Source organism: Salmo salar, chromosome 04 (genome assembly GCF_965601325.2).
Source record: "Salmo salar chromosome 04, fSalSal1, whole genome shotgun sequence".
In the NCBI taxonomy this organism is placed as follows: Eukaryota; Metazoa; Chordata; class Actinopteri; order Salmoniformes; family Salmonidae; genus Salmo; species Salmo salar.
Window position 1 is genome coordinate 62,929,007 of NC_138294.1, and position 13,475 is coordinate 62,942,481.

A 13,475-nucleotide genomic window follows, 5' to 3' on the forward strand; every position below is an offset into this window, starting at 1 on the left:
CTTATTGATTAAAACTCCTCCAGTGTTCTTGTGAGGGAAACAATATGAAACACGTCTGAAGTAAAACAGCACGGGCACTCCGTTGGTAAGCAGAGCTCCAAGGCACAGATAACCTTATTGTGTGAAGTGAAGTCTGCATCTCACCCAATGTAAAAGCAACTGCCACTCTCACTCCCTCTGCAGAAATAAAAGGTTCTGACAAGTTTCTCACCATAACCAAATTGAGGAAATTACCTTAAACCCCCCGAAAAAGTTAAACAAAAGAGCCTACTGATGCGCATCAACATATTTTAGCAGTTAGGATGGACGGAGACTAGAATTGAGGATGACTGGGTGAGTTCACAGAGAGGGAGTCTGACTTTCCTTTTTGACCTCCCTCTCGCTTTCTCTTCCCTCAGGCTCTGGAAAGCAACACGGAGCCTCCCGACTATGGCAACCAGATTAAAAAGATTCCTGGGAACGTTTGCTGTTCCCCAGCCCTTCCATAAATCAGTCTCAGCAAGCCAGCCCAGACCTAGATCCACTCTGTTCTGCTTCTATGCCTGGGGCCTGGTTCTTATTTACCCACACAACACATCAAGAGCCTACGCTCACTCAGCTCCCAAACCTTACACTCCTCACAAGCCCCTGTGGTTCTACTGCTAGCCTGATACACAGAGAGAGGGAGGGAGGGAGAGCTGGGGAGGCACTGTGGGCTAAAGGTCACTACAAGCTCCACTCTGTTGATCTATGTGCATGCATGTGCCTTTTGGTAACATTATATCCTTGCCGATCTCACTCCCATTCACAAGGGGGCAAAAGCAAAGTATTTCATTTTTGTCTTTTCATTTTGAGTCGCCTTCCCTTGCTAGTAGGGGGCAGCAGGTAGCCTAGTGGTTAGAGCATTGAGCCAGTAACCGAAAGGTTGCTAGATCGAATCCCCGAGCTGACAAGGTAAAAATCTGTCATTCTGCCCCTGAACAAGGCAGTTAACCCACTGTTCCTTGGCCTTCATTGTAAATAAGAATTTGTTCTTACCTGACTTGCTTAGTTAAATAAAGGTCAACTTCTTGCAGATTAATGGGACGCTACCGGTCCCATTTCGACAATTTCCTGTGAAATTGCAGAGCGCCAAATTCAAATTACTATAAATATTAAACTTTCATGAAATCACAAGTGCAATACATCAAAATAAAGCTTAACTTGTTGTTAATCCAGCCGCCGTGTCAGATTTCAAAAAGGCATTACGGCGAAAGCAAACCATGTGATTATCTGAGGACAGCGCCCAGCACACAAATGCATTACAAATCATTTTCAACCAGGGAGTTGCGACACGAAAGTCAGAAATAGCGATATAATTTGCCTTACCTTTGAAGATCTTCTTCTGTTGGCACTCCAAAAGGTCCCAGTTACATTACAAATGGTCCTTTTGTTCAATAACATCCTCTTTATATCCATAAAAACTCAGTTTAGCTGGCGCACTTCAGTCAATAATCCACTCGGTTTCCCTCCTTCAAAATGCATACAAAATGAATCCCAAACGTTACCAATAAACTTATCCAAACAAGTAAATCAACGTTTATAAATCAAACAATAGGTACCCTAATACGCAAATAAACTATCAAATTTAAGACGGAGAATCGTTAGTGTCTTTACCGGAGAAAAATACCAAAGAAAGCGCTCTCATTCACGTGCTTGGAAACACTACAGCCAAAATGGGAGCCACCTAGAAAAACTACAATTTCTGGCTCATTTTCCAAAAACCAGCCTGAAACTCTTTCTAAAGACTTGACATCTAGTGGAAGCCTTAGGAACTGCAATCGGGCACAATTTCGCCCTATTATAAAAGTGCCAGCCATTGAACTCAGTGGTAAGATGATTTTTTTGGGGGGGGGGGGGGGGGGCGGTTTGTCCTCGGGGTTTCGCCTGCCATTTCAGTTCTGTTATACTCACAGACATTATTTTAACAGTTTTAGAAACTTTAGAGTGTTTTCTATCCAAATCTACCAATTATATGCATATCCTAGCTTCTGGGCCTGAGTAGCAGGCAGTTTACTTTGGGCATGTTTCTCATTTAAAATTCCAAATGCTGCCCCCCTATCCTAAAAAAGTTTATCATTTAGATTTGGATAGAATTTTGATGAACCTAAAAAGTAACTTCTATTACCATTGCCAACTATGTAAAAATAACCTACATAAAGCCAACAAATAAAAATATTGCAGCCTGCAGGTAGAAAATATCCTGATAAAAATAAATATCCTATAAATCACATTGGCTACACATGGCCTGTCTGCAAGGAATTTGATACAATGTTTCAACTATTAACTTGGGTCAGGCCTGAAACTCATGCTAGAAAACTTGCACCATTGTATAAAATATTCTGGGCCCTCAGAGTTTCCTGCTCCAGTGAGCTCCGGACAGACATAGCTATAGGCTTTGTGCCAATGGATAAGAAAATCAGGTAGGCCTATTTTATGACGTTTCCACCGAACAGAGCATGACATTTATTAACCCCTTTCACACTGAGTGGTTATCGAAAGAGAGCTGGAAAGAGTTTTCAAATAGGCTACGTTGAGGAACTATTGTCACTCTCAATGGATGTAAAAAAACAACTTTGTTTACTTGCTGTTTGAGGTGAAAGAAATTACTTTGAGAAGTTCCACAGTGGTGGCAGTTCGATCCCCAAATGGCCACATTTATAGGCCTACATTTGCGCACAGGCCAGGTAGCCTAGGCCTTCTATGTATAATTAGGTGTCCTTACTCAACATTGACAGGAGAGCTACAAACAAAAGACAAAGAATAAAATTGACCACTCCTAAATGGAATGAAAAACCAAAACGTGTTCCTCACAAGTGTAGCCGAGGTTGTCCGCTCCGCAAACAACGTGTCCACTGACAATGAGAACGGTAAAAGACGAATAATAATAATAATAATAGTAAATTGAATGCATTTTCATAAATTACCGTAACATTGTAGATTAAAATGTATGGTTTTTAATGGTAAAATGAAGTACTGGTGTGCCATCCCCACGGCCAACACAGTGGATTAGTCCTCTGAGACAGGTGTGAGTCAGACAGGTGTCTCACGTGTTTGTTTGTTTGTGTGTGTATATATATATATATATATATATATATGCGCGCGACTGCTCGACATGATATGCGCGCGACTGCTCGACTAAAAACATTCTTGATTGACCAACAGCCTATCATCCTAACAATTGACTAAATGGGGTCAGCCCTACATGCAAGGGATGTTTTGTTTACATTTTTATTTAGCTTATATTGCATGTGCCATATATAGTTCCTTAAGTGTTTACATTTAAATGTTTGCGTACATTTTTTAAAGCATTATAAAAAAGGCAAAATATATTTTGCAGAAAATGTAACTTATTATTTTATAGCTGATTTGCTCATATCCAAATTGATAGTTTTTTGCCATCCAAGTTACCAGGTTAGCTAGCTCGGTAACATTACTAAACGAGGTCATTTGTTATCAAACAAAAAATTTGTCGTTAAAATGCCCGCTTAAGTAGTTTAAAATGGCCCGTGACCTGATTTATGGAATTCTATAAAACGTGCGATTCGTGGTAGAAAGGGGAGAAGATATAGCTCCGATAATATAGGGCATAACGTTTTGAGTTGTTTAGTCTATAGACACGCGGTTTTCAGCAATGTGAATCCGCAATGTGGTTGCTGTGCTCCGTTTTTCCCTCTATGACAGTGGCACTCGGAGACTGCGATGACAGTGAAGCCTAGTCAGACCGTAATGTGCACTTGTTCTTACAGCCGAAGTTCAAACATACAATGCATCTACGTTTCTCGCGATCGAGCCGCTCCAATAATTAAACAAATGTAACAGAAGCCTCACTGTCAGCACACCCCAGATCGCCATCACGGCTAAATAACATTTTAAAACTGATGGAGATACGGAGAGAAGCAGCTGAGTAAGCTAATGTAGGCCTAATGCTAATGGCTGGTTAGGTGATGCGGCTGACTGATGACAGCTGCCACACGTGATATTGGATGAAGCACTGATTCTGATATGACACATCTGACATCACGCTCTGAACTGTGTTATATATTCTCATTGTAGGAAGCGCAGGGATGCATTCTGCGCTCAGTCAATTTCGATATGAGAAACATGCGGGTGTGAAAGATTCAGCAGACTGCTGGCATTACACATCTGGCTAAAATACTACTGTAGCTCTGCTGGAGTCACTTTTATTGATAACTTTGACACCTTCTGGAAACAGAAGACACTCTACAGGAATGACGGAGTCCATCCAAATCATCTTGGCTCATGGACTTTGTCCCGCATTTCAAGGCTGCGTTGAAACAATGACTGGTAAATGATCCAAGACCAGCTCAGTTAATCCCTACCATTTTGTCGTCATAATGCTGCATCAAATGTACATGATTATTGGCAAACACAATGTAAGAAATTAAATGTATGTAATTGCACTGAATACATCAGTTTATCCTACAGCTATGGTAAGCAGAAATCATGAGCCTATAAACCAGAGTTACACTGTTAGCACTGAGGCGGTGTGCAATAGTAGGAAGACCACTTTATGCAGCTCACCCTGCACTATCAGCATCAATATGAGTAAGTCTACTTCTGATAAGCTTCCCAGTAAAGCATTAAAAACAATCCAGCAACCCAGAAAAGTGCTAAAAATAGCCCATATTAACATATACTGCTCAAAAAATTAAGGGAACACTTAAACAACACATCCTAGATCTGAATGAAAGAAATAATATTATTAAATACTTTTTTCTTTACATAGTTGAATGTGCTGACAACAAAATCACAAAAATAATCAATGGAAATCCAATTGATCAACCCATGGAGGTCTGGATTTGGAGTCACACTCAAAATTAAAAGTGGAAAACCACACTACAGGCTGATCCAACTTTGATGTAATGTCCTTAAAACAAGTCAAAATGAGGCTCAGTACTGTGTGTGGCCTCCACGTGCCTGTATGACCTCCCTACAACGCCTGGGCATGCTCCTGATGAGGTGGCGGATGGTCTCCTGAGGGATCTCCTCCCAGACCTGGACTAAAGCATCCGCCAACTCCTGGACAGTCTGTGGTGCAACGTGGCGTTGGTGGATGGAGCGAGACATGATGTCCCAGATGTGCTCAATTGGATTCAGGTCTGGGGAACGGGCGGGCCAGTCCATAGCATCAATGCCTTCCTCTTGCAGGAACTGCTGACACACTCCAGCCACATGAGGTCTAGCATTGTCTTGCATTAGGAGGAACCCAGGGCCAACCGAACCAGCATATGGTCTCACAAGGGTTCTGAGGATCTCATCTCGGTACCTAATGGCAGTCAGGCTACCTCTGGCGAGCACATGGAGGGCTGTGCGGCCCCCCCAAAGAAATGCCACCCCACACCATGACTGACCCACCGCCAAACCGGTCATGCTGGAGGATGTTGCAGGCAGCAGAACGTTCTCCACGGCGTCTCCAGACTCTGTCACGTGCTCAGTGTGAACCTGCTTTCATCTGTGAAGAGCACAGGGCGCCAGTGGCGAATTTGCCAATCTTGGTGTTCTCTGGCAAATGCCAAACGTCCTGCACGGTGTTGGGCTGTACGCACAACCCCCACATGTGGACGTCGGGCCCTCATAGAGTCTGTTTCTGACCGTTTGAGCAGACACATGCACATTTGTGGCCTGCTGGAGGTCATTTTGCAGGGCTCTGGCAGTGCTTCTCCTGCTCCTCCTTGCACAAAGGTGGCGGTAGCGGTCCTGCTGCTGGGTTGTTGCCCTCCTACGTCCTCCTCCACGTCTCCTGATGTACTGGCCTGTCTCCTGGTAGCGCCTCCATGCTCTGGACACTACGCTGACAGACACAGCAAACCTTCTTGCCACAGCTCGCATTGATGTGCCATCCTGGATGAGCTGCACTACCTGAGCCACTTGTGTGGGTTGTAGACTCCGTCTCATGCTACCACTAGAGTGAAAGCACCGCCAGCATTCAAAAGTGACCAAAACATCAGCCAGGAAGCATAGGAACTGAGAAGTGGTCTGTGGTCCCCACCTGCAGAACCACTCCTTTATTGGGGGTGTCTATAATTTCCACCTGTTGTCTATTCCATTTGCACAACAGCATGTGAAATTTATTGTCAATCAGTGTTGCTTCCTAAGTGGACAGTTTGATTTCACAGAAGTGTGATTGACTTGGAGTTACATTGTGTTGTTTAAGTGTTCCCTTTATTTTTTTGAGCAGTGTATGTAGCCTAAGAAACAAGGTCCATGAAGTCAATAACTTGCTTGTAACAGATGACATTGATATTCTGACTCTATGAAACTCACTTAGATAACACCTTTGATGATTCAGTAGTAGCAATACATGGTTATAACATCTAACGAAAAGCCAATGGAGGCGGTGTTGCGGTCTATATTGAGGACCACATTCCTGTAAAGCTTAGAGACGATCTAATGTTAAATACTGTTGAAGTAATATGCCTACAGGTTCAACTGCCTCACCTGAAGCCCATTCTTGTGGGAAGCTGCTTTAGACCAAGTGCTAACAGTCAGTATCTGGATAATATGTGTGACATGCTTGATAATGTGATATCAACAGAGAAGTATACTTTCTGGGTGATTTAAATATTGACTGGCTATAATCAAGCTGCCCACTCAGGAAAAAACTTCAAACTGTAACCAGTGCCTGCAACCTGTTTCAGGTTGTCAGTCAACCTACCAGGGTAGTTATAAACAGCACAGGAATTAAATCAACATGTATTGATCACATCTTTACTAATGCAGCAGATATTTGCTTTAAAGCAGTATCCAAATCCATAGGATGTAGTGATCACAATTATAATAGCCATATCTTGGAAAACCAAAGTTCCAAAGGCTGGGCCTAATATAGTGTATAATAAGTTTTGTAATGATTCACATGTTGATGAAGTAAAGAATATTTGCTGGTCTGTGGTGTGTAATGAGGAGCAACCCAGACACGGCACATTTATGAAGCTACTTATTCCAGTTACTAATAAGCACACACACAATAAGAAAATTACTAAAAACTGTTCAATCCCCTTGGATTGATGAGGAATTGAAACATTGGACGGTTGAGAGGTATGGCATTTAAATCTGGCAGCCCAACTAATTGGCAAACGTACTGCAAATTAAGAAATCATGTGACTGAAGAAAACTACACTATGAAACAAAGACAAATTATATATAGAATGATAGTAAAAAGCTTTGGGGCACCTTAAATGAAATTTTGGGTAAAAAAGCCAACTCGGCGGCTCCTTTCATTGAATCAGATGGCTCATTCATCAAAGACCACTGATATTGCAAACTTCTTTAATGACTTTTTCATTGGCAAGATTAGCAAACTTGGGGATGACATGCCAGCAACAAACATTCACACTACACATCCAAGTACATCAGACCAAATCATGAAAGACAAGAATTGTACTTTTGAATTCCGTAAAGTCAGTGTGGAAGAGGTGAAAAAATGATTGTTGTCTATCAACAATGACAAGCCACCAGGGTCTGACAATCTAGATGGAAAATTACTGTGGATAATAGCAGACGATATTGCCACTCCTATTTGCCACATCATCAATTTAAGCCTACTAGAGAGCGTGTGCCCTCGGGCCTAGAGGGAAGCTCAAGTCATTCTGCTACCCAAGAATAGTAAAGCCCCCTTTACTGGCTCAAATAGCCGACCAATCAGCTTGTTACCAACCCTTAGTAAACTTCTCAACCACTCAACAAGCACAGCACTTACACAAATGAATGATGATTGGCTGAGAGAAATTTATGATAAAATGATTGTGGGGGCTGTCTTGTTAGACTTTGGTGCAGCTTTTGACATTATCGATCATAGTCTGCTGCTGGAAAAACATGTGTTATGGCTTTACACCCCCTGCTATATTGTGGATAAAGAGTTAACAGAACAGAGGGTGTTTTTTTAAATGGAAGCCTCTCAAATATAATCCAGTTACAATCAGAAATTCCCCAATTTTACTAATGACATGCCACTGGCTTTGAGTAAAGCCAGAGTGTCTATGTATGCGGATGACTCAACACTATACACATCAGCTACTACAGAGACTGAAATGACTGCAACACAAAGAGCTGCAGTCAGTTTCAGAGTGGGTGGCAAGGAATAAGTTATCCCTAAAACGAAAAGCATTGTATTTGGAACAAAACACTCACTAAACCCTAAACCTCAACTAAATCTTGTAATAAATAATGTGGAAAGTGAGATGACTAAACTGCTTGGAGTAACCCTAGATTGTAAACGGTCATGGTCAAAACATATTGACGCAGTAGTAGCTAAGATGGGGAGAAGGCTGTCTATAATAAAATCAATGCTCTGCCTTCTTAACACTATCAACCAGGCAGGTCCTACAGGCCCTAGTTTTGTCGCACCTTGACTACTGTTCAGTCGTGAGGTCAGGTGACACAAAAAAAGACATGCACCAAGCTGTCTGTCTAAACTACTGGCACACAGCTTGGACACCCATGCATACCCCACCAGACATGCCACAAGAGGTCTCTTCACAGTCCCCAAGTCCAGAACAGACTATGGGAAGCACACAGTACTACATAGAGCCATGACTACATGGAAATCTATTCCACATCAAGTAACTGACGCAAGTAGTAAAATTAGATTTTAAAAAACTGAAAAAAAACCACACCTTATGGAACAGCGGGGACTGTGAAGCAACACAAACATTGGCGCATACACATGGATATAGTACTGTAGATATGTGGTAGTGGTGGAGTAGGGGCCTGAGGGCACACAGTGTGTTGTGAAATCTGTGAATGTATTGTAATGTTTTTAAAACTGTAAAAACGGTCTTAATTTTGCTGGACCCCAGGAAGAGTAGCTAATGGGGATCCATAATAAATACAAATACGTAGTAGCTGACCCGTGTATGGACCCTAAAACATTTGGTATTAATATTAGTTCAGAACAGTGGTTTTAATGTTTAATTGCTTCCACTGGTTCAGAAAATGTAGAAAATGACTGAGCAAAGGAAATGCAACTGTTAAAATGTCAAACTGCTATTGTGGAATGTCATGCTTCAGTACTACTCCACATTACGGGCATATAGTTATTTTGCAGTTCTCATGCTGTATGTTACTCATATGGTAAGTACGTATTTCTTGCATGAGAAATATAAGGAAAGATATTAATGCCACCAGTACAGGTATTGTGAAAAACACAAGTCTCGTCATCAATGAATTGCGTGGTAGGCTATCCTTTGGCTGCTTCTTCTGTTCGCGAGTGATGTAGTAAATGTCCCATTCCATAGAGTTATCTCTCCAAACAACTAGTTGCTCCATTTGAGGGACACTCGAAAACGAGGGGGGGGGGCATTGGCATGCCAGACAGCCTCTCAGTATTTCCAAAGCCCATTCATTAACACAAATACATTTTGTCATTCCCTAGTGAAGATGCTCTTTAGAACTCACATGGTTTCTCCCTCGCCGTCTGCCGTAGTTTCGTCTCACCAGTGTCTTGTAGTTCTGGTTCTTCTTGGTCAAGTAGTAGTACAGGACACAATCGGACACACACTGCAAAGAGAGAGGAGATGACAGAGGGACATATGAGCCCATGAAACATTTAAATAACAGACAACAAATGTAAACCGTGTGTTTTGGGTTTGTTGGATTAGCTTCATAAACATATGGGGGAGAGTGGAGAATAGGCTTTACTACAGAGTAAAATCACCAGAGAATGAATTCAATCCACTGTAGCTCACCTTTCTCTCTAGATAAGAAGCAATGAGGCCAAAATTTTTTGGGTGCTGAACAAACCTGTGAGAAAAACAAGGGAAAATAGTCACGGTTAAAGCTACATTTTGGGATTCAAAAAATAAACGGCAGCCCTGCCACTTGTTTTGGTATACAGCTGAGGGATGGTTGCCTGGCTACCCAGACTCCTTGCTCCGTCGCCAAAGGCGACACCACGCCCACGGACTTACGTTTTTTTCTCTGCAAAAGTCTGGATCTGAGTACCTCCGACACGTCACCAAATGTGATTGGTCCAGAAACCGATGGGTTGGGCCAGAGCCAGAAAACACGTGGGTAATGCGTCAATGCAGTCGCTGAGGACTGTTTTCTACAATGCCCCTCACAACAAATTACTTCAGTGATGGCAGTCTCAGACTAAAGTATGTAGCAAACGACTTTAGTGTGAGTCGTCAGGCTAGATGGTGCTAAAGAAATATATCCCCTCTCAAATTCATAGCCAAAGTACTTCTGCTAAGTGAAAGAATACAATGTTGAGTTAGGATGCCACTAAACTCCATAAATAATATTTGCAGCCTAGAGTCACTAAATGCTTTTCTATCCTTGGCAGGAATTTGATACATTTTGGAAATCCAAGTGAACTTGGATTCGCGGTGGGAAACAAAATTAAATTCATTGAGGGAATTTGTTGAGAATTATATTTTTCCACAAAGCACTAGCCAAGAGGTCAGAAGTATCTGTGGATAAAATACAGGATATTGGAGGGCCTCCCGAGTGGCACAGCGGTCTAAGGCACTGCATCGCAGTGCTAGAGGAGTCACTACAGACCCGGGTTCGATCCAGGGCTGGATCACAACCGGCTGTGATCAGGAGTTCCATAGGGCGGCGCACAATTGGCCCCGAATGAATGATTGATTGATACAATAGCCTGCAGAAGTATTGAAATTTAGGCCTAAGTAATGTACAGTATTAAGACTAAAACAGGATATCCCTTAGGTATACACCTCGATGGTGGTTATACAAGGCTGCTATACTAAGCCAACTAATGATAATGACATTAATTATAAAAACGAGATCAAGAAAAAGGTGTTATTATAAATATTATTTTTCAGACAAATTATAAATAATATCAGAGGCTGTTCTAACGAAGAAAAAAATAAAATAAGAAATCCATTATTACGGCAAAGATTAAAAACAGAGGCTTGGTGCTCACGAAATCAGTAGGCTATTAAACAAACACTCAAGCAGGCAACAAAAGCTGGATCAGTCTTATTTATGTAGATATACTGATGATTTAAAAACTCAGGCACATTTAACAGTTAGGCAATTGATTATAGACCTAATGAAGTTCGGGTTTCCCCTCTCCTCACTTTTCTTAGACAATAAGGCAAGGGCTGTTATCTCCTCATTCTTCTGCTGGCCCCAGTATTGTTCTCAATACCAATATGCTGGTTAACTTTGCGTTTATGCACATGGCGCCTTTTCTTAGACCATGTTGCCAATTCAACAGCACACTGATGCGTTGCAGAACCATGGACAGCAACCGCTATCCTACAAGGGATGTTATAAAATAATATAATTTTTATTAGTGTTGCACCATTGTTCTTATGTAATATAACCATATACAATTTCAGTAGCACGTCTTAGACTGCGCCATCCCCACAGCCTCCTTAATGGATCAGTCCACTCAGTGCGAATCAGACAGGTGTCTTGTACACCATGATAATTTATTTATTTTTTGCTACTGCTCGACTAAAGAAATCTCGGTCGACCAACAGCCTATTGACCAAACAATCGACTAGTCGACTAAATGGGGTTAGCCCTAGCTCCAAGTGATTTTAACTGAGAATCTGTTCAAAAGTATTCCTACACATAATAGAGATATGTGATCGTAGACAAATGTAAGCAAGGACTGAAATTGTTTAAATCAAAATATTGTCTGTTGGGCATCTTGTGGTCAATGTTCCAGCCCCCTGACCATCTGCTCAAGAATAAATCGTCCCACAGCTGAATCTAGTTGATGATGCCTACTATAAGGACAACAAAATAACTGGAACTCACTTTTCTTTGAAGATCTCCTTCTCGTGTTCGGTCCACACATTCATGAACTGCCGAGCCTTGTACACCTTCATGGGGTCATCCGTCAGGCCGTTCATGTTGATGAACCTGACTCGCCTCTGCTCGGTGTCGTACATCATGGGTGGGATGACGGACAGCTGTCTCATCTGCTTCTCGTTATTCTATTGGACGAGAGGCGTTTTAGCGATTTCGATTTTTGTTAACCTTGTTTCAACTTGAACTTGACTCTGATGATGATTGAATGGCTGCATCCAGATTCTACACCGTTCTTCCTAAGTATGTACTTGCATACTTGGTCATTAATTTAAAAGCATAGGATTGGTGCAAGCATTGGCTGGAGGGAGTTTCAACCATTGTGAAATCCATGACAGGAAGTGCACAGAGAGAAGGATGGACAATCGGGATGAAGCCAATGACACGCCTACAATTCTTGAGAACTAGAGGAAGTGGTAATGGACGATGACCTTAAACTGAGAGGTTTCAAAGTTGACAGCACTCACCTCCTGTTCAGAAAGGCCATCGATGATTTCAGAAATCTCATGCTCGCTTCTGGCAATGGTCGCAGACATTCCAGTTCCTCTCTGACCAACCCTAAATTGGAGAACAAACACGGAAATTAAGAAACATAATGACCTTTTAAAAATACCAAATGTGCATCCTCCATATAACAATACTGGGTAGGTGCCATCACATCACAGTGTGCCCCTCCTTCCCTCATGACCCTTCCGTTACCTCTTCACTTGAAAGAAGAAAAACAAAAAGAGGCTAAATCAAGCTGTAACAAACAGGTTTTCTGAGAAATCTGCAAACAATGCAGGGAAAACATTATGTTTGCTAACAAGGCTGTTTAAGCATTGAGGAAGAAGTTTACCTCCCTCACCACTCCTTTAATCCTTAAGAGTCGATTGATGCACCCTTCAAAATCTGTCTGTTTAAACTAGCGATGTTTTTTGTATGGGCTACGTCTTAATCCACCGCATTCGCCTATGTCGGCCTTCCACATCTCTAGTGGAAAGTGGCAGAGCTACAGCGCCATTTGACATCCCAAAAGTCGGTCATCTCACAAAAACGTAGGTAGCATCCGAACGGTTTGGCCCAGAAACTAATATGACCACTACCTAGAAAGATGACTCATGAACATGATGGTGTTCTCTGTTTTGCTCTACAACCCCTACAAGTGTCACGTGACTCTTCTGAAGGTAACCCGGGACCGGTTAAAAAAAAAAAATGTAAGTGGTTGTGCCCCCCCCCAAAATATTGTTAAATATGGGTCCACATTTTTTTTATATAATCCGAGCTCTCATATCTTCTAGATATTGGACAAACACTTGAAAACCTTATTCCTTATGATACATTTGACTGAATGTTCTGCCATTTATTAAAGTGTATTATTCAATGCATTTCTATGGGCCATAGCAGTAAAGGTCAAATTCAATTTTTATTTTATACCTACAGGGGGTCCTAAAATTCAAAATCAAAAACCGTAATTTCCGGACTATTAAGCGCACCTGAATATAATCTATACCCACTGAATTAAAAAAATGTATATTATTTTGAACATAAATAAGCCGCACATGTCTATAAGCAGCAGGTGCCTACCGGTACATTGAAACAAATGAACTTTACACAGGCTTTAACGAAATACGGCTTGTAACAAAAAATAAAAAATAATCAGTAAGCTT

At 41.7% G+C, this 13,475-nt stretch overlaps 1 protein-coding gene across 6 annotated transcripts in view; it reads right to left on the reverse strand.

Moving 5' to 3' along the window:
* LOC106603505 (nuclear receptor corepressor 1) overlaps positions 1 to 13,475 on the reverse strand; it is a 106,991-nt gene that overhangs the window by 56,858 nt on the left and 36,658 nt on the right. For all 6 annotated transcript variants that reach the window (XM_082974608.1, XM_014197285.3, XM_014197282.3 and 3 more), the window contains exons 11-14: positions 12,294 to 12,384; positions 11,776 to 11,954; positions 9,726 to 9,780; positions 9,436 to 9,537 (exon numbers count right to left, since the gene is read on the reverse strand). In XM_082974608.1, coding sequence (XP_082830734.1) covers positions 9,436 to 9,537; positions 9,726 to 9,780; positions 11,776 to 11,954; positions 12,294 to 12,384 — 427 coding nt within the window. The remainder of the gene's footprint in view (positions 1 to 9,435; positions 9,538 to 9,725; positions 9,781 to 11,775; positions 11,955 to 12,293; positions 12,385 to 13,475) is intronic.